At 50.9% G+C, this 21,407-nt stretch overlaps 2 protein-coding genes across 14 annotated transcripts in view; one reads left to right on the top strand and one right to left on the bottom strand.

Annotated features, from left to right (window-relative positions):
- Window positions 1-3,664, top strand: part of KCNT1 (potassium sodium-activated channel subfamily T member 1) — a 64,437-nt gene extending 60,773 nt beyond the window's left edge. For all 9 annotated transcript variants that reach the window (XM_084800122.1, XM_084800121.1, XM_084800120.1 and 6 more), the window contains one exon: window positions 100-3,664. In XM_084800122.1, coding sequence (XP_084656248.1) covers window positions 100-220 — 121 coding nt within the window. In that variant the 3' untranslated portion in view covers window positions 221-3,664. The remainder of the gene's footprint in view (window positions 1-99) is intronic.
- Window positions 3,665-12,021: 8,357 nt separating this feature from the next.
- The window catches only part of CAMSAP1 (calmodulin regulated spectrin associated protein 1), a 61,451-nt gene continuing 52,065 nt past the window's right edge, over window positions 12,022-21,407 (bottom strand). For 4 of the 5 annotated variants that reach the window (XM_084800233.1, XM_084800234.1, XM_084800235.1 and 1 more), the window contains 6 exons: window positions 21,148-21,284; window positions 20,511-20,719; window positions 20,162-20,264; window positions 18,908-19,023; window positions 18,308-18,426; window positions 12,022-13,758 (listed from right to left, as the gene is read on the bottom strand). In XM_084800233.1, coding sequence (XP_084656359.1) covers window positions 13,456-13,758; window positions 18,308-18,426; window positions 18,908-19,023; window positions 20,162-20,264; window positions 20,511-20,719; window positions 21,148-21,284 — 987 coding nt within the window. In that variant the 3' untranslated portion in view covers window positions 12,022-13,455. The remainder of the gene's footprint in view (window positions 13,759-18,307; window positions 18,427-18,907; window positions 19,024-20,161; window positions 20,265-20,510; window positions 20,720-21,147; window positions 21,285-21,407) is intronic. The other variant, XR_014782803.1, reaches the window with a different exon arrangement.

Genomic DNA, 21,407 nt, shown 5'->3' with positions numbered 1-21,407 from the left:
CATGGGGCTCCATGACCTACAGTTCAGCAAGGTCTGGTGTGGCCAGCTTCCCGCCTTCCCGGCTTGCCATTTCAGGGCCTTCCTTGGTATCTTCTGCAGGTACCTCATCCGCTCCGACCCCCTGGCCCATGTGGCCAGCAGCTCCCAGAGTCGGAAGAGCAGCTGCAGCAACAAGCTCTCATCCTGTAACCCTGAGACCCGGGATGAGACGCAGCTCTGAGCGGCAGAGAAGCCCATGTTGGGGCCGACAGGTGGACACAGAACACAAAGGGAACATTGTCACACCCTGGCCTGGGCTAAGCAGGCTGCACTATGACTTTATACAGTGGCTCTAAGCTGAGCCCGAAAGGAAATCGTCTCAGTGGGGCCAGCGGTGAGGCCACTGGACTACCCCAGAAACTGGCAGGGGGCCCTTTTTAACCTATTTTTACAAATTGGTATGATTTACGTCTCCTTACCTAGCTGTACCACAACTCGTGACTGGGGTCTGGCCAAAATGTGAGGCAGGCGGCCAAGAAGGGACAGAGCAGGGACTGGATGGACACTGCCCTGGATGCCACCACTTTGCATGGCTTCACTCAGTAATTTCTGAAGGGTGCTGGGGGTGCATGCGAGAAGGAAAGACCTGGAACTGGGGTCCTCCTGCACAGAAGCCAGCTGTGTTGTCCAGCCACGCAACATACTGTTCTGATCAGAGCTTCTGCATGGCTCAGGACTACACCAGGGCCTGTGGGCTGCCTCTCCCCAGGACTAGGTAAGGGGCCAACCAAGAAAGGTGCCCCGCCCTTTAAGAGGAGGAGAAAAACAAGGGCTTGGCAACCTGGTCAGGAGGCCCCATCCTGAGCCTGACTGAGCTCTGCAGCCCCCTGCATGGCTGGGCAGCCCCCTGCAGCTGTGGCTACGGAGGTCAGGTGCTGTTTGCAGCAATCACACTTGAGTTTCCCAAGCCACCGTGGCGTTTGGGGACACAGGGTGGCAGACGATGTGTCTCCACGAACCATTTCACACACTCAAAGCAAAGTCTTGTCTCTAAACACCTGATCTGAGAAGCACAATTCGCTCTGGGCCCTTTGCTGCGCCTCGGGTCTCCAGGGGTTGCTCCAGGCAGCTGACTTCGCTCCTGTTTGCGGTTTATATGGTCAGAACTGGAAACTTGTATTAACATGGATACGTCCTGCAGGCCTGCATGGAACAAGGCAGCCTCCATCAAGGCTCCGGGGCACTGGGTCTGGAGGACAGCGGAGGCTCGCCTGTTTTAGGGTTAGAATTGCCTCATGTATTCCCTACCCCAGACCTCACAGACTAGCCCCCTACCTCTGGCGTGGCTGGCATGGCCTTCCCAAACAGTCACAGAATCCTCCGTGGCTATGGGTGGCTAGGTCTGGGCAGCTGCCTCAGGGTATGTGGGGTGTAATGCCCAGAGTGTTCTCCCCCACCCCGTGCCCCAGCAAGCTGTCCATCAGCTCCCCCTATGGTCCAGCATGCCCCTTAGGTAGGCACAACTCACCTAAGGCCCCCAACCCCTGGAAATCCATCCTCACCCCACAATGGGGAGGAAGATGCCCTGATGTGACTATGTGACCCCCCTCTTGAGTGCTTCTTGAGTGTTCTGAAAGGCTGAAGGGATGGACCAGGGGCTTTCTAAGTCAGGGCAGACAGAACCTCAGGCAGGCTGGCGATAGAGGAGGGGGCAATTGCTGTAGCCTGCCCGAAAGGAGACCTGCCTCCAGTCCTATGACCTGCCTGCAAATCTGGAACCCACTCACTCCCAGGGTGTGCATGAGTCCTGGTGAGGTGACAGGACAGAGGGACAGAGTTGGCCATAAGGACTCGGGGAAGTTGTTCTGGGGCCTGGGTCGAGAATCGGGTGATTTACACTGGGCTGCAGGGGGTGGGGGCGGAGGAGGTCTGTCTGGCCATCAGTCTGCAGCAGGAGGGGCCTGAGCCTGTACCCACATTCTGTCTCCTTGCTCAGCCCTCTGCCTGGCAGCTGAGCCCAGAGAAACAGGAGAGCTGGTCTCCAGCTAGACGGGACCATAGCCTTCGAGCACGTGCTGGAAGAGCTGCCACCTCTGAGGCATCTTGGGGAAAGCCACCTGACCCATATTTGGGCCAGGATGTTTACTGTCTTGTGCACCTGCAGCATGGAACACATTTTCAGCCACTAATGTGTGTCTCTGTATGTTTGTGTGTGTGTGTGTGTGTGTGCCTGTATGCGTGGGGGTTCTTCCCACGGAATGGCATGGGACCAGCATTGTGTGCTGGGATGTAGCCACCTGCACACTTGGAACCCTCCATAGCTTCCATTGCCTTGTCTTCAGGCTTGGAAGACAACATGTCTTTTGCAGTGTCCCTGTCCCCTGCCATCCTTGGACAGCGTCAAGTTTCCTAGCCCTCACCCTGCTGGCCTTAAGGGCTCTCATGAACACTTGTGTCAAGTGAAAAGGCTCTGGCCCAGCCCAGGAGGAGCTAGCATTTAGATACTGCAACAGAACTTTCCAAGTATACAAAATTAGCAAGCAGTCTTTTATTTTTCTTGTCCCTACCCAGTCTAGCCAAAAACTGCTCAAAATAGTGCCCAGAGTCATGGGCGCTGTGGCCTGGGCCAAGTGAAGCAATGGGTCAGCTGGGACTGGGGTGGCTCTGCTGTGAGGGGGCTGAGAGCTGGGGGCCTGTGCAGCACACCAGTGTTTGCTACAGGTGCTAGGCTGGCTCAGTAACATGTTCCTAAAGATGAGCGGCGACAGGCAGAGAAAAGGGCGTGTACTTGTTTAAGTGTTTTTACTGCAGAAAAAGAGGAAGCGCAGAGACCAAGGTAAAGGATAAAACATGGCATGTGGGGGGCTGGAGAGATGGCTCAGAGGTTAAGGGCACTGACTGCTCTTCCAGAGGTCCTGAGTTCAATTCCCAGCAACCACATAGTGGCTCACAACCATCTATGATGGGATCTGATGCCCTCTTCTGGTGTGCAGGTACACATGCAGTAAATAAAGAAAAGAAAAGAAAAAAAAACATGGCACGTGGGGGCAACACCAATTTAGCTATACATCCGCCATGTGACTAAGAGTGACAAAAGGGGGTGACACCAACTTAGCTATACATTTGCCACACAAATGAGAGTAGTTTCATCTGGCCAATGGCAAGACAGACTCACAGGGAACAGAAAGCGAGGTTCCCAGGCCCCCTCACTCCACCACCCTCACGTGTTGCATCACGCTGCAAGGCATCTGTTTGGGGGGTTTCCAAGATGGATTTCCCAAGGGTGTGTGACCAGTCTACCTCTGCCAGACACTCAGGCCGTGCTCAGCCCTACCATTCTGACCCCTCATCTTACACAGGCCCTGAGGAGCCGCATCTTAATGACCTCGGGGTCGTTAAGTATAGCTGTGGGGAAGCTGACAGTTTTGACTAATACCTTATTAATTTCCATTTATTTTCTGTCTTCCCTTCTGAGGAAGCCGGTTCCTTGAGAATGGGGTCCTGTGTGTCTAATGCCCACTGCACACAAAGCAGAGACATACCTTTGGTCTCAGTAAGTTTTGGGTATATTATATATATTTTATTCTTCTCTTACACATTATATCTTGACTGCAGTTTCCCTTCCTCCACTTCCCCCACAGATCAACTCCTCTTCTGTTTCCCTTCAATAAATAAATAAAATTTTGAAAAAAAAAAAAGCCTCCCAGGGATCTCCATTGGACATGGCCTAACAGGATACAATAAGAGTGGACACAGCCAGGCGTGGTGGCCCACACCTTTAATCCCAGCACTCAGGAGGCAGAGGCAGGTGGATCGATATGAGTTCAAGGTCAGCCTGGTGTATAAAGCAAGTCCAGGACAGCCAAGGCTACACAGAGAGACCCTGTCTTGGGGAAAAAAAAGTGTGGATACAAACCTCATAGCATGGCTGTGTGTGGCAAGCTAGGAGGAGGAAAAGTGTCCCAAGCGCAGGTGAAAGAGTCAGAACCACCCTCCGTCCCATCGTTGTTAGTCCCACAAGAACACCAAGCTACACAACCGTAAGGTGTGTGCAGAGGACCTAGCTCAGAGCCATAGAGTCGGTGTTTGTCACTTCAATTTCTGTGAACCCCTACAAGCAGAAGGGGGTGCCTGTCTGTCCCAGGCCCTGCAGTGCAGTTGACCAAATGCAACTGCAACCAACCCAGTGCTTTAGCCTTGAGCTGGAGGTGACATCTGCCTAGCTAGAGAAAAAGCCTCAAGCCAGGCCCAGAGTCCTAGGGGGCCTTGGAGCTCTGCATGGGCATCTCTGGGTCTCCCTAAAAGATGCCTACCAGATGTGGGCAGTTTGTATACAGCAAGCCCCGCCCCTTTGTTCAGACTTATGCAGGCAGCCACGCCCAGGGCCTGTTCTTCCAAGTGTGAGCATCAGCTCTGCACATCGTACATGGATCAGCAGAGAGGCCCAGGAGACAGCAGGCAGAGGGACTCTTCCACTGTCCAGCCTCAGCTTCCACCCTAAGCACATGGTCCCTAACTGGGATGCAAAACAGGGCCACGGCCTAGTCTTTTGCATGGCCACAGGCACTCCTCCCTCTCAGACTCAGGGATCCATTCATAGATTGCAGAGCAGGTGGGTACTCCCTTCACCAGGGAAACTGAGGCACAGGCCCACTGTTAAAGAGCTCAGAACAGCAAGGCACAAGTCTGGACTTCGGAAGTAAACTTCTTAGAACCTCCATCATCCCACCAGGCTAGACTGCTGGGGTAGCACTGCCTTTTGGGTGGTACCTACACCAACTCCCCATCTTGAAGCCACAGCGGGCAACCCCGCTGGGATAGATCTTCCCCACTCCTCCCCCAAAAGCAGCACTCTGGCCCCTGCTCTGCCCATTCTCCTTAGGTGGAGTCCTTTTAACCAAGCCAGGACAACCTCATGGCATGGCCAAGGGCCTTGGAACCAACAGAATCAGCACATGGCATTGGCATAAACCAATGTTGCAGGCTGCATTGCTGACATGCGGAGGCTGGCCCAGCCTGCCCTCAGGGCTTGCAGACACTGCCATATCTCCCTGTTAACACTTCCCTGAAAATATTTTCTTTTCCCAAGCCATACGAGAAGATGGAATCTCGCCCACTATGGCACAGTGAAGACACAAACCAGCTGGGTGTGGTGACACATATATTTGATCCCAGCATTTAAGAAGCAGAGGCCAGCCTGGTATATACAGCAAGCACCAGACCAGCCAGGGCTACATTAGACCCTATAGAAGAAAAAAAAGGGGGGTGTGTTGGGGCTGCCTAAAGAGATAACCCAGTGTTGAAGAACAATTGCTGCTCTTGTAGAGGGCCCAGGTTTGGTTCCTAGCACGGACTGGCAGCTCGCAACCATCTGTAACTCCAATTCCAGGAGCTCTGATGCCTTCTTAGACCTCTGCAGGCATAAGGTGTGCACATGCTGCAATCTACACACGCAACAAACATTCATACATATAAACCAACAACTACAAAAACCCACAAAAATCCTCACCATAGCATATGCTGGTGGTAGAGCCACGGCGAGGCGGGCAGAGGCAGTCAGGACTACTGGGCTCTGCTTCTGCGCCTGGCCCCAGATGTTTTTCAGCACTTAGGCCCAGTGAGCCCTGTTGCCCCCCAGTGTCCAGCTACCCTAAGAGGGCTGCCTGCCAGTAGCCTCTACACCAAGAACCTGGACAAGAATTCTGATTCCTGCTGTCCTCTGCACTTCATGGACCTGATCCTGGCAGTCCATCTTACCAGACCCAGACCAGTTGGGAACTGGACCAGCCAACCCAAGCAGCAGTCAATTTGGACCAAGCTCTCTGCCCCATAGGAACCAATACTTTGCCTGTCACCTGCTCTGCCCACGGCCACTGGGCCCTCCCCAGTTGCTCTCACCTGTACACCTCAGTCTCACTATGTAGCCCAGGCTAGCTCGGAGTGCTCATGTTAGTAAGCTGTGTTTCATAGCTAGCACATGCCACTGTGTTCTTTGGGTAGCTTCCACTGTTTCACCATACAGAAATGGGAGGGAAATCATGTGCGGCCAGCTCTCCAAGTACAAGCTGTGCTGAGATGACATCTGTCATAGCAAAGTGTATCCAAATTCCTATGTTGGGGCCCCAAGCCCCAGAACGTTAAAAGTGTGACTGGGCTTGGTGTAAGGTCTTGAGAGGAGAACCGAGGCGACATGGACATGGCGATCCAAGCACATCTCACTGGTGGTCTTCTCAGTGGTCAAGACAGAGATACACATGGGCTGGAGAGATGGCTCAGTGGTTAAGAGCACCGCCTGCTCTTCCAAAGGTCCTGAGTTCAATTCCCAGCAACCACATGGTGGTTCACAACCATCTGTAACGTAACATGATGTGATGCCCTCTTCTGGCCTGGGGGTGTGCATGCAGGCAGAACACTGTATACATAATAGTAAATAAATCTTAAAAAAAAAAAAAAGACAGAGATACACAAGGACACCTACATATGGACACAGGGTAGCAACTGGCTACAAGCTAAGGAAAGTGGCCATAGGGGCTAGCCCTGCCTCTCGCCTCCAGGACTGTGCAAGGCAGACTCTATAAAGGGTGGGGGTGGGGTGGGGGCACATGAATGCAAGTGCTTGCACAAGCCAGGGGCCAAATGCTCCTGGAGACACAATTACAGAATTCAACTTTCAGCATACACATTACAAGACGTCAGCAAACTGAGCCTGACTGTGTAGAAAAGATAGAGCTGGGAGAGCCGCCATCACTTCAGTGGGATAAAATGCATCCTATAGAACCCAACCTAATCTGGCACACCAAGAAAGGCAGCCTACAAACAGGAAGACCTCCCCCCCCCCCACCAACAGGACCAGGACGGGGCCCAGCAACTGTGCCAGGCAGCTGTGGGTAGGAGCTGCATCACGGCAAGGAGGCAGGAAGGATCCACCAAAACCAGCACTGCAGGAAAAGGACAAGAGCACAGGCCTGTTCACAGAATGTGAGCAGACTCCAAGTGCGGCTCCCATAGTGGAAGAACAAATAAGAGTTGAGGGAAATTGCTCACGACTGGTTTGACAGAAAAATCTTTGGCATTTACATGCCGCCTGCATTGGTCCTATTAATGGGAAACCCGAATACACGTAAAACCTCCCCAGCGCCCTCGCAGTGAGCCAACTGCAGGCTTTGAACCTGCCACGGCTCACCTGGAAGATCCTCTTTCAGCCTTTGAAGAGCTTCGTTACCTCGTGGTCTCAAATCCTCACCCACCCACCCACCCACAGACCACCAGCCCGGAGAAGAACAGAGCCACAGCGCAGCTGGCACTGCTGCCAGCGAGAAGGGAGGGAACAGGCGAGCCAGTCCTGGTCACTGTAGCAAACAGACTCCTACACTCCCCCAGCCTGAAGCCAACGCCAGGTGTATGGGAGGCTTGGAACCAACAAGCCAAAACCAAGAAGGCTTACAGGTTACTTCCAAAGTCTTCATGACCCTATAGCAGAGAGGGAATTTTTCTTTAGTTAAAAAAAAATTATTATTATTATTATATTTTATTTTTTGTTTTTTTGTGACAGGGTTTCTCTGCATAGCCTTGGCTGTCCTGGAACTCACTCTGTAGACCAGGCTGGCCTCGAACTCCCAGAGATGCACCTGCCTCTGCCTCCCGAGAGCTGGGTTTAGAGCCACCACTGCCACCATTACCACCCTGCCCTTGCTGGGCATTTCTGATAACATGTAGTTGACCATATTTATCTTCAATGGCTGGTTGTACTGTTTGTCTGTACAAGTTTTTGCTTATTTTGTTAAGCAAAGAGAAACACTGTGGAAAGGGGCCAAGGAAACTGACTCTCCCAGGAGGGGGCAGGATGAACACATGGCTGAACAAATGAAAGGCCGTACCCTCAGGACTCCTGTGAGCCCACTGTGTGCCAGTCCCCAGCCAGGTAGGCCCACAGGCCCATGCATCCGGAACAGGACTTGTGGGGCCCTCTTGTGGAGGCCTCCCCTTTTCTCAACAGGAAGCCAGAGGGCAATGGCTCCTCCCTCTCCGCTTACCCAGAAGCCTCCCTGGATCTGAGATGCGCCCTCTCTCTCCTATTCCATCTGAATGACTCTGCACAGGCCTCAAGGCCTACCGCCTGGCTTACATGCTGGCTGTGTTTCCTCCTCTGGGAGCCTCAAGTCTCATACGCACTGCCTCTTGGGAGTAGCCACCCATAGGCAGATGCCAACTGAGTGCTGGTGTATAGTGCCACAGGCCTGCTCATATGGCATCCCACATGGCACCAGGGACAGCCCAAGGAAGAATGCCAACCACCTGGCAGCACTGAGGAAGGCCAAGATGGAGGGTCAGCTTGCACCTACATGCTCTGGCCTGTGCCTACTTAATACTGTCAATTAATGCCATTTTAAAAAGTAAACACAAGGGCTGGTGAGATGGCTAAGAGGTTGCTGCTCTTCCAGAGGACCCAAATTTGGTCCCCAACTGTCATGTCAGGTGGCTCACAGCTTCCTTCCGGAGACTGGGCTGGCTAGTCAATGGTTGCAGCTGCAATCGAGGGCAAGGAAAAGCATTCCACAGCAGAAGGTGCCTTGCAGTGTTTGTGGCAGGGTGGCACCTGTGGGAATGGGTGGGCCTAGATGGCACCACAACCACCTGGCTCAAGGGGCCTCCCCTTTGTCCCCAGATACCCAGAGGTAGATGCCCTACTTAATTCTGTAGATCTAGGCAAAATGTGTCAGGCACATGGACAAGACTGCAGCTGTGGGAAAGAGACAGGACTGCTGTGCATGGGATTACGTAGAAGACAGATGACCCTGGTGGGGCTCCCTCAGTCCTCAACATATATGCACATACGCATGCATGCACGCACCCGCTGTGACAGCTCTCAGGCCACTAGTACCTCTGGGAGCTCTGCAGGGAGAGATTCTCTCTACAGATTGGGGCAGGGGCATGACTGTCAGTCTCCTAGAGCAGGCCTGCCATCCCAGACAGTGGCCCAGGCCCGTGTCCATACCCACAGATGGCATTAGTGAGATGATGGCTCTCTGTGACTTCACTGTCCCCAGTGTGTCCCCAGTATTTGATGCTAAGGGCACGCTCCCTGCTCTCCTGTTAAAACCTACAGCCTTCCTGAGCCCAGGAGCAGAGGCAAGTGCGTGTTTCCTCGAGCTCACCTGACAGAAGTTTAGCTACTAACAGGCAACAAAAGGAGACACCTGGTGTCACACCTGGTGGTCGTCACCAAGCTCGGCAGAGCTTCCTGGAACTTCATAGAGCATGAACAAATGCACGGCAGCGGCAGATGCCAAGCCTAGAACCACAGGTGGGACAGGAGCCACGGTTGGCCAGAGCACTGGGACAAGAAACAGGACACAGGCGTGCTTGTGAGATCAACCCTTGACTTGAAGAAACACACACAAATGGCTTAACGATCACTATGAAACAGCCACACCCGGGGCTGGAGAGATGGCTCAGAGGTTAAGAGCACTGACTGCACTTCCAAAGGTCATGAGTTCAATTCCCAGCAACCACATGTTGGCTCACAACCATCTATAAAGAGATTTGTATACATAATAAATACATCTTTAAAAAAGAAAGAAAGAAAGAAAGAAACAGCCATGCCCAACATCGAGACCAAAATCAAGTTGTCTTTTGAAAGCAATAGGTGTGTCAGCTCAATGGAAAACAGGCACACAGAAGCCCAACTCTTCAGCTCTAGACCCTGGAGCTCGGCTGTTCCCTGACCCCCAATAACAGCAAGCACAGGGCCACCCTCTAGGCCACCCTTAGTGGCCTCAGTGTCTGGAACTAGTAGCAGTGGCTGCACAGGACTCCCACAAGCCCACATAATCAAACATGGAAGACCCCCCCCCCCAAAAAAAAAAAAACCCACAAGGGACCATTCGTTCTCCTGCCTACAGGAAGTGACAATTTCTTTCTCTGTGAGCCAGAAAACAAGACAGCATCATTTCCAGTCAGGAGCTCACAAACCTGGACCACCAGAGATCTTGTCTTAGACTGAGGACAGGCACCCTACTCTCTGAAGCTTGCATGTCACAGAGGAAGGCTGGCTTGGGCCTCCCTTCTCACAGGAAAGGTGCTACCATACTGCTGCTAGGTTTGTGCCACCCGTGTCAACTGTGAAGAGACACTGGATCTGCTGGGAACCACTCAGGGAGCGCAGCCTGGCTCAGACGCTCACCCTGTCACTCAGGCTTTGCTACGGTGCCTCCTCCCTGACTAGGGAAAGTAACCGCCAGAGCCATAGTGTCCTTTCCCAGGCCACACCCTGATGCAGGGGCTAGGGGAGGAATCTGTCATCCACACACTGAGACACGTCAGGGAGCCCAAGTTTTGTCAGGGAAGTTTCCACCACAGCCCATAGCACAGGCCTCCAACATGCACGTGGAGATACTGAGGACAACTTTCATAGCTCTGTGGGCTGTCAGAATACCCTAGAAATACCTGGGAGGACAAAGTCCCCACTGAGAAGCTGCCTCCACAGATTGGCTTTCAGACATGCCTGCGTGGCATTTTCTTGATTGTTAACTGAGGCCGGAGGGTCCGGCCTGCATGAAAAGGGCAGTAGAGCCAGGCAGGGGGAGCAAGCTGGAAAGCAGCACTCCCGCACTGTCTGCGCTGCAGCCCCTGCCTTGGCTTCCCTCAACAGGTCACTGTTAATCTGTAAGGCAAATAAACCCTTTTTTCCCCAGGTTGCATTTGGTTGTTTTTTGTTTTTTGTTTTTTTTTAATTTATTATGGGTTTTGTTTATCACAGCACACAAAGCACAGAACACCAGAAGCACCCCAGAGTGCACCTCAAGACACCAGGAGAGACCCTGAGACTGCAAAGGAGTCAGTGAGACATGGGAGGGCCTGGGCATGGCTGCTTCCCAGCTGGTGCTGGTGACCTGGCCACAGCCACAACACAGGCGACAGTACTAGCTTTACACATGTGGCACTGGACACAGGTAGCCATTAAATGAATCACTGATGGGCTCAGGTCACCAAGATCGAAGGCATTTCACCAATTAAACCAGAATCCAACCGTAAAGATTTACCCAAGTTTCAACAACAAAATATTTTACTTTAACACTTTCTTCTTCCAAATAACAATCATAGTTTCAAACAATCTAGAAGTAAATATTATGTTACGTCGATTTCAATACTGCCTGAAGCGGCCTGGGCCTGAAGAGTCTGATGCAGGCTGCACTGCAGGAATACACTTAGAAATCAGGTTAAAAGGTCACATTAGGAATGGTATCTCTGGCATGCATACACACATGCCAACGTGTATACACAGGCCGTCTCCTTACTTCCCTGTGCATATATTCCCATATGCAAACATAGGTATGTCCCATGTCTACACACACATGTACACCTGCACAGGCCCCTCACATTCCATGTCTACACATCTTTTCTGAGAAATGTTTTTAATACCAACTGTCCTGAGCTCTTCGGGGGTGGGGGGCTGTCGTTACCAAGGAATGACCACACGAGTAGTCACGTACTGACTCGCTTTCTGCACAAAGTCCCACCGTAAGCCAGTAGAGCATCTTCCCCCTGCTGAGACCTGAGAGGATGTGAGGTGAGTGGCTTCCCAGCCCAGCTGGTCAAGACAAGGTACCATACACTGGGGGAGTCAGAAAGTGCTGAGTTAGCACAGGTGACTAACGGCTCCAGCCATGAGGCCCAGACCACCGCGGCCAAGTCCTGTACCTGAAACTTCCTAGGAAAAACCGCTGCTGTGCCACGGCACACAGGAGAAACGGGTGCTTCCAAGCCACCAAGCCACACGGCCTACACAGCTGGCACCTGACACACCAGGTGCTGTACTTCTCACGCAGAGCTGCGGTCTGAGGCAGTCTTCAGGAAGGGCCGCGTGCTGACTCATCACTTCAGAGGCTCAGTAGAAAAGCAACTTCTTGCTCTATATACTAGGTCTGCCAACGCTTCAGGAAAAATAAACTCCTAGGTAACACGGAAGTCACCTGCAGCTGCCTGGAAGCCAGGAGCTGGGCGACACTGTCAGCAGAAGGAGTTGTGACAACCACACACAAGTCAACAGAAAGCCAGCTCATTACTTTATTACATGTTAGTGCTCTCTTAAAATAAATATAATAACATCAAGTGCACAAGGAGAAATGAAGACACATGGGGACAGCGGGGGACAGGTGGTCACAGACTTTAATGTCACACAGCACAGCGCCACCTGACTGACAGGATCCAAGACCTCACCCCTCCAGTGTGTCCATCCCCAGCTCCCTCCTCTGTCTGCCTGACGCTGCCAGTGGTAAGCCCTGTCTACGTTTCCTCTATTGTCTTCAATTCTCTCCTGCAGTTGGGACAGATTCAAGTAACACTCTCAAAAGGAAATGTGCAAAATGAAAAGTGGCTGCAGGGTCTTCACGCAGCTGATCCATCGCTGGGGCACCTCTGCTCCCAGGAATGTCGGTTCTGATGCAGCCAGCCGCCACAGGGACCAGGGGGAAGGGACCCGAAGCAGCTACGCCATTCTGAAATAACTGCAAATAACCATCAAGTTGTAAAGAGGCAACAAAGCAGAATAACCAACCTCACCTGAGACTGCACACCCCACTGCGCATGCTGCTCCTCCAGAAGCAAGAACTATGGTAGGCAAGCCAGGACGTCACAACACCACGAAGGAACCGGCGGCGGCCAAAGGGCGGGAAGCACGCTACTATACCAACGTCTGCCTTTATTAAAGTGAACATATCAGCACATAGACCTAACCAGTGGTGGCTCAAGCCAGCTTAGCATGCCCGCTTCCAATGAGGCCAGCATCAGCTAGCAGTACCCCCCACAAACCCTCCCGACTGTGTGGCAGAAATACTCACTCCAAATATGTAAACGTCATTTTAGCAGAAGACAAACTTTGCCGATTTCAGTGCTTTTAGTGAACTGGCATTTTCAGTAAACTTTTTCTGAGCAGCAAGGAACAGGATTTTTTTTTTTTTTCAGAAATCTTAGAACTGGATATAAAGGTTGGCAGTAGACACAGTCAATAAATATCATACAATTTCTAAAATGAAAAAGATTTCCCATACGAACTCCTTTTATGAAGACATTCAAACACCCTGACCCGAGTGAGCCTTGACCCTATAATCACGCACGATTACAGCTGGCCAACATGGGGCGTCAGGCAATGTGCAAAGGGGTGATGGGAGGCCCGAGAGAAGATCACATTAACTTATCCTGAAGAACTTCAAGTGAGGGGCCCTCAGCCCAGGATCTCACTCCATCTTGTCCCTTATTCTGGGGATCTCAGAGGTCAGCAGGGCCACCGCCACCGTGCCCATGACAGCACAGCACGCACTCACGCTCCGTGTGCTGTGTGCGGGGGAAGAGCATCTTCTCATCTCTAGGAACCTCTGTACAAAACTGTCTGTGGCTCATCACACTTCGTACCAAACGGATGAAAACAATAAATAAGGATCCTGTCAGCACATCCTCTCGGAGTCCTGGCTGCCGTGGTCACTTACGAGTCTGGGTCTTCTTTGGCACCGTGGGCCTCTTGGGCTGCCACAAGTGGTTATGGATCGTGAGTGCGTCCACGCTGACGGACATGGTCTTGGCTGGGATCAAGTTAAACTGCTTTCGGTCTGAGCTGTATTTATACAGTTTGTCAATCATCTTCTTGGTGATGCTCTTTGGCCCCGTGCCAGTGAGTTTGTAGATTTCCTCAGTGTCGGGCTGGTAGCAGTAAAGCGCCCTGAACTGGCAGCCCGCATCTCGGAACAGAATGATGTAGTGGTTGGCATCACACTTCTCCAGCTCCTGGGGGTGGGGAGACGGGAAACACTGAATGCCACTGTGACGACAGCCCAGGTCCCCACCGCTGCCCAGTGGGCAGGTACTACTCTAGAGCAGTGAGTACCCAATCCAGTAAGAATTCTAGAACACCCACTTTTTTGTTTAGTTTGGTTTGGTTTTTCAAGACAGGGTTTCTCTGTGTAGCCTTGGCTATCCTGGACTCACTTTGTAGACCAGGCTGGCCTTGAACTCACAGTGATCCCCCTGCCTCTGCCTCCCAAGTGCTGGGATTAAAGACGTGCACTACTATGTCTGGGTTAAGCACCCACTTTTAAGAAAAGCTAAATTACGTCCAGAATAGCCTCCCCCAATTAAAAAAGTTATGGTTGTGCACTTGATGAAGCATCAGGTGCCAAGAGATTTTTACTAAAGAGTCTGAGCAAGCAAGGAAAAATGCTGCTGGGACAAACTGAAGAATTACATGAGAAGATGCTTCACACTTTAAAAGAAATACAAATCAAAACCAAGTGAGCATCACATCACAATCTCCAGAATGGCTAAGTTAAAAAGACCATGAGGGCAGGTATACGATGGTGTAGTCACCATGAAAGGAGTCCTAGTATCCTACACACTAGTGGACACCGAGTTTTCATGTGGCCCTGTGATTCCCATGTTTCATATACACACACAAGAAAAAAGACATAGATCCATGACAAAACTCACAGGTGTTCGCTGTCTATAGATGAGGCATATCCCAAATATCCATCTAATGATGAATGACCTACCTATACAGAGGTCTATTATTCAACCATGAAAATGAATCTTCAGGTACACACAACCACACTTCAAAACTTCAAAAGCAGGAAGCCAAATGAAAAATCCAGACCCAAGGGCTACATACACTGAGTGTGTGTGTGTGTGCGTGTGTGCGCACACGCATGTGCGTGCTGTACATGTAATGTGAAGGTCAGAGTACACCTTCCAGAAGTCATTTCTTTCCTTCAACCATGGAATCTGTAAGTCAAAATCAGATCACTGGGTTTACACAGCGAATGCTTTACCCACTGGGCCATCTGGCCAACCCCTAAAAGTCATATTCTAAGACTATCTATATGCAAAGTCCAGAATAGGGAACTCCAAGGAGATACAGCATGCAGACCAGCAATTGCACTATTCTACTAAATACACTAAAACTCACTGAGTTCTGGCTTTCAAAGGGCAGATTTTGTGGTCTGGAACCTGGAAACCCCACCGCAACCCCCCTCATCCTCCTCCCCGCCCCCTGGGTTTCTCTGTGTATCCTTGGTTGTCTTGGAAATTGTTCTGCAGACCAGGCTGGCCTTCAACTCAGGGGTCTGACTGCCTCTACCTCCTGAGTGCTGGAATTAAAGGTGTGCACCTCCATACCCTGTGTAAAACCTGGATTCTAGTAAAGCCGTTAACAAGAAAAAACCTGCAGCCAACAGACAAACTGTCAACATTGCTACCAGGCTTGCTGTACAGTGTGTGAGAATAGCCACTCTCACACCGTGAACCTGGGCGCATTCCTCCAGCTAAAGTTTCTATGCCAGCAGTTCCAAAGTGTGGCTGGGAGTGTCAGAATCTCAGCCTGCTGTCTTCAGCAAGTACAAAGGAGATTTCTGAGACCTCGGGACACACACGGTGTAGCAGACTGAAAGGAGGTTCCAGTTCTTTCCCACAAAGCTAACAATTTAAAACATTTGTAAAGCCATAAAACAATTACTTACTTTTCCTTTAGAAAAGACAGGTTTTCATAAATATATATAATATTGTCGGTGTAATGGGTTTAATCCTATGTCTAGTTATTTTATTCTTCATAGTAATAGTATGTACATGTGCTATGATCTAAGGGGCTACACATATGTGGAGATCATAGGACAACTATCTGAAGCTGGTTCTCACTTATACATGTGTTCTGGGGAATCAAATTTATGTTGTCACGCTTATGTGGCAAACACTTTTACCCACTGAGCCATCTCACTGGCCCAGAGCGCTTTGCCTATGTTTGCCTGTGTGTTGGTGCCTGTGAAAGCAGGAACAGGCTATCAGAGCCCCTAGTATTAAGAGTTACAGAGAGTTGTGAGCTGCCGGGTGGGTCCTAGGAGTCACACCCTAGCTTCCGGAAGAGCAGCCAGTGCTCTTAACCACTGAGCCATCTCTCCAGCCACTATAAACTTACAAGATTTTAAAAAGATTAAGTGAAAAAAGAAAATCCAAGTCTGTATAGATAGCACTGACCTCAACTTATTGAGCAGTGTTTAATGAGCCACAGTCAGGAAGAACAGTGCCATCTACAGGAACGGCGGACCTTGGGCAGTGGCACATCAGGATTTCTGGGCTGTGACTGGTATATCTTAGCAGCTGGTACGTAGCACTGTAAAGAAGCTGGTATTTCAACTTCCTGGGTGTCCAAATCAATGGCTGACAGGAAGGCTCCTTGCACCTAATGTGCTGACATCACATTAACTCTGCCATGCCTGTGGAGTTTAGTATTTCTTTTACATGGCAGACTGGGTACCATATGGCCAAGCCTGGATAAAAATTCTCAGAAAGGGTTTTCCGATGCAGAAGTCAGAACACCAGTTGTGCTTCATGTCCTTAGGGGAGTCAGGTCACAGCACCCCCTGCACACGGTGTGTGTGTGTGTGTGTGTGTGTGTGTGTGTGTGTGTGTGTGTGTGTGTGTGTGTGTACCTCCTGCCTACATCTTCCTTTTTTGCATACGCTGTAATACAACTGAGCACAAGAGGTTCTTTGCATGTCTGAAGAGAAGGTGTCCTCAGGGCCGTGATGCCAATGCAAACACTCTCTGTATGAAAATCTTCATGATGAGAGAAGTCTGATCATCGGCCACCCTGTCCCCAAGCACATCTGAGATTGGGCCAGTGGGAGGTGACATGTACTGTATATTACAGTATAGTCTAGACAGACTATACTAAAAAAACAAAAAGGTGGAGATACAGGGCCAGAAGAGGGCACGGTGAAGTGGAGGAGACTGAGGGAGCTACCAGGAACGAACTCAAACCTCCCTTCCCCACATGCCGGAACCCAAGAGAGTGGTACCCCTCTCCATCAGCACCAGTGAGTCTGCTAGGACCAGAGAGAGCTGAGAACCCCACTTTCAACTCCGTGCAGCTGTGCCAGCGACTGATTCACCCATTCTTTTTTCGTTCTTCTTTTCCGACTTTAAACTCCACTCTCTCTGTAAGCCTCAAGGTGGCTCCCCTGTTTGTGTATTTATTATCCGCTCGGGTTTAGCACCGCTGTTCGTGTTTCTTCACCTGGGTTACTGTGAAGCGTCCTTACTCCTCAGCCACATGTCTTTTACTCTTTCTCTCACTCTTAACATCTCCCCCCCCCTTTTTTTTTAAGTATATTTTGTTTATTTGCTGGGGGATTAGCCCGAGGCTGTCTGGTTTACTGGCAGGCACCGTTACTCCTAGCCCACTTAGACTGGAAGCTCGCAGCTGTGCAGAGGGAGCCTCTGTGCCTCACTTCCTAACTGCTTTCTTGGTTCTTGTACCTGGTAAGGCTACTAACTTTTTTTTTTTTTTGAGACAAAGTCTCATACTACAGTCCAGGCTGGCTCAAACTTACAGTAATCCTCCTGCCTTAGTCTCTTAAATGCTGAGACACCCAGAAGACACAGATAACCTCAGAGAAGTGACAACTGACACAACAAAGTCAATCCATATCTAACCTGGCCCAACTTTTAAGTCCTGGGTGACTGAGGTGCTCAAAGTGCCTCCAAGGCCCACCCTTCTCTGTAACTCCTGCCTCTAACCATGGGCACTCACTAGCAGGATAGGAAGGTCACCTGCCTCCTTTCTGTCTCAAGTGCACTGTCCTCAGTGACTAAACTATTCATACTTGTTCTTCATTTAAAAAATTCTAAGGGCTGAAGAGATGGCTCAGAGGTTAAGAGCACCGCATGCTCTCCCAGAGGTCCTGAGTTCAATTCCCAGCAACCTCATGGTGGCTCACAGCCATCTATAATGAGATCTAGTGCCCTCTTCAGGTCTGTGGGTATACATGCAGGCAGAGCACGGTATACTATGCATGTATGAAGCTCTGGGTTCCATTGACAGCACCAAAAAACAAAAACAAAACAACCCAAGCCATAGCCATATCCAGCATCCTCCGTCCCCCAGGAATGTGCCCCCCCCCCCACCCTGTAGCAGGGCCCTGGCCTCCTGTGGCTCACATAGCATACATGCAGGAAGAGACATGTCTTCTTTCCCAGCTGGAATGCTTCATGTCTAGTTTTGACCAACATAGAACCATTAATTGATATATTTTTTAATGCAGCAAAGCTCCACCTTCTGTCAAAATCCTGTTCTTCTATGGGACCCAAACCCTATGCCTACAGAAACTATGGTCACGCCTCAGGACATACCCTCAGGAGGAAAAGACTCCATGGCTATGCAGTAACAGGGTAGCTTAAAGTAACCGAAAGAGAACACGCCTCTGAGCAGTCAGCAAGTGCTGACAGAATCTGTCATCTGTAAGCACCTTTTAGTCTACGTATAAGCACCATCAAATTTGACACTTGCCTCCAATATTGAATTCTTGTGAGGTTCATTCACTTTTCCAGCCAGACAGCAGTGGGAGATGGCATTGTGAATAATTGGTTTGTTTGATTTGCTACTGGGCTCCTTAAAGAGTTTAGGACCTAAGAAAACCAGATCGAAATTGCAAAATCATTAATGTAGGGCACAAACACACACAAAAGGACTACACTTTTCTTAGAAGCAAAATACAGAAAGCTGAGATCATGAAAAATAAGCATTCTTGAAAATAGACCATAAGGACCTCTTCAAATCTACTCAAAAGAATTTACAGTTATAAAAAAAAAAAAAAGACAGATTAAAGTAATTATAGCTACTTTCTCACTTGTCTCTTTATTTACCCATTAAAAACCCAGGAACCTGAAGGCCTCAAGCTTCAAGTGCCCAGGATGTGTAATCCTGCTTCAGTTCTGTCTCAGAGCAGCAGGGAGGTGGCATGACCTGGTGCCCGTGGGACAAATGTGAGGACAGGTCAGGCCTCTGCTGTGTCCTGCTGTGCACACCCAGCAGTTAGATACAGCTCTGACAGAGTTACCCGGGTGCCCCTAAGGGCAATATACCCTATAAAGGGTATGTGGCCGTCACCTGTGTACTCAGCCACTGACGCCAAAGAAGAAGCTGCCGACGCAGTCTCCCAGTCTCGGTCTGTGCTCCTGCTGGGGTTGCGGCTCAGGATGGGTAAGGCTTCCAGTGATTCGACTCTGCAGGCAGAAAACGACAACATGCTCTGGCTGCGCTTCTCCTCCATCAGCACAGCCAGCCACACCCCCAGGACAAGAATGCCCACTTGTGCAGCAGGGGCTTCCTGGGAAGGTGGAGGACTTGGTAAGCTTTTATTAGCCACTGCCAGAGGGTGTCATCATGAGTGCTCGGAGTGAACGGTGCAGGCTCAGGAACAGAGGCAAAGTACCGGTGACTAACAGCTGCCACGCACGTGATCAGATGCAGGGAAGAAAGGCCACAGTGCGGCCAGTTTGAAAACCCATGAATCACATACGCTCATCCCTGGCAGCTCTGGACTGTACAAGCAGGGATGCTAGATCACGAACAGTAAACATGAAGACTGAGGAAACTGCTGAGAAGGTAGTGTGCTGCTCTCAGGCAGGCTGACAGGGCTGCAGTGGAAGTCAGCTGGGTAACCAACTTCCCAAACAACACTAAAGCACCATTCAAGGCTCCCTAGGAGTCCTCCACAAAGTCCAGGAGACAAAAGCCATTAGCTACCAAGGAGGTATTAGCCTCGTCACAGAGAGTTCACTTGAATCAAGTCCCGGCTACAACAGTCAGTCAACAATACACAGGGCTCCTTCCTAAAGCTGCGGCAGTAATTCACCATGCCACGACAAGCACCCACAGCACCGGTAAAATAACTGTGTAACACAGGTGTGTGTGTGTGTGTGTGTGTTGGTGTTAAACGATCCAATAACCCAAAAGCATTGGTGTGTGTGTGTGTGCGCGCGTGCGTGTTGGCATTAAACAATCCAATATCCAAAAGCATTGGTCCCTGCCTGCTTGCCTGACACTCACACTTCAGGTTGTGCCAGATGACATTTGACAGGTATGATGTTCTGAGACACACACTGAACTATGCGGGCAGTGGGGCCAGGTGTCACCCACTTACTCCTTTGCAACAAGAAGTGTGCACACTCGACAGGGAGGAGAGAGGAGAGACAGACGGAGGATGTCACAAAGGCTGCTGAGCCCTGGTTGGGGTAGCTTGGGTTTCTTCCTAAACACTGTAGCACTGGTTACAAAATATCCCTCCTTCAGCTTTGATCTGGAAGGTTCTCGTTCTTTACAAGTGCACCAAGATGCCCCATAGCTTCCTGGCCTCCTTACCTGTGAGAAGGCGTGCCCCCGGAATGAACACTCTCAGGTTCTGTTGTTGCTGCCGATGCCAAGGAGAGGCTGGAGCCAGAGTGAGTTCTGCTCAAGTTATCAGCTGCAGGGAACAAGAAATCGGCAAACTGTAAAGACCAGGCTCATTCCTGCTGTCTCAACTCACCTTTGCCAAACCCGGCCAACCTCTGGCCCAAACCCTGGATGCCCTCGCCATCTCAGAGCGTCGCATTTGGTCTTAATTTCTCAAGCCTTTTGGAAGGGACATGAGTCTGTACCCTCCCGCCTCACACAGGTCTGGAGAAAGCGCAATGAGACAACGGAGGCATGGGTGCGGGACGAGGCTTACGGGTGGAGGAGCACTTGGTTCCCGAGTCACTGCAGGACTCTTCCCGGTGAACTGACTTCGGCCGAGGCTTCTTAGGCTTGGATTTAGGCTTGCCAAGTCCCTGCTCCTCCAAGGCCTGCTGCTGCTTCCTCCGCAAGTACTCCTGTTTAATGAGCTCTCGCCTCGCCTTCTCCTCCTCCTTCCGCAGCCGATCTTCTTCAGCCTTCCGCCTGAGAGCAAAATGGAGTCACAAGAGACTAGGTCAGAGGCTCTCTTAAGGACAAATGTGCCAAACCCACCTCCTGCAACCACTCCCGGGTTCCTCTCTGCAGACTGCTGGAGCAGTGTGAGTACAGGGACAGAAGGCAGTGGTGTTGGGGCAGACTGGGACTGAATCACCTGCGCCTTCTGGAAAGTGCTGGGACCTATGCTGCACACTGGCAGCCCCCTCATTACAGTGAGGAGTGAACGCACAGGCCCTCGGGAGGCCATGTGAATAAGGAGCAGCAAGCGAAGGGCTGGGCAGGAGAGCGGCACGCATGTGGGAAGCAGCAACAGCAGGAAGGAGGAAGGAGCGGCTGTGGGGTGCGCAGCCTGGTCCCCCCCACCACCGAGATGCACAGCCAGGCTGCCCCATGGACACAGAGGAGGAGGTTACCGGGCTTCATCTCGCTTGAGCTCCACTTCCGCCTCCAGCTGCTGCTTGCGAGCACGAGCCTCCTCAGCCTTGCGCTGCTGTTTCAGAAGGAAGGCGGCCCGCTTCTTAGCAAGCTCATCTTCTGCTTTCTGTTCATCCTATGAAACCCACCACTTACAGTCAGTGCCAGTACAAGGGACTCCGTAAACTATGCAGCCTAGGTTACCTTGATGAAGGTAACCTCACTCAGAAAATTGGACTTCTTTGGGAGAGGAGGTTGA

This window comes from Acomys minous, assembly GCF_964271855.1.
Source record: "Acomys minous genome assembly, chromosome: 10".
NCBI lineage: Eukaryota > Metazoa > Chordata > Mammalia > Rodentia > Muridae > Acomys > Acomys minous.
Note: the sequence above shows the minus strand (reverse complement) of the source record. Positions and strands in the feature narration are given on the sequence as shown.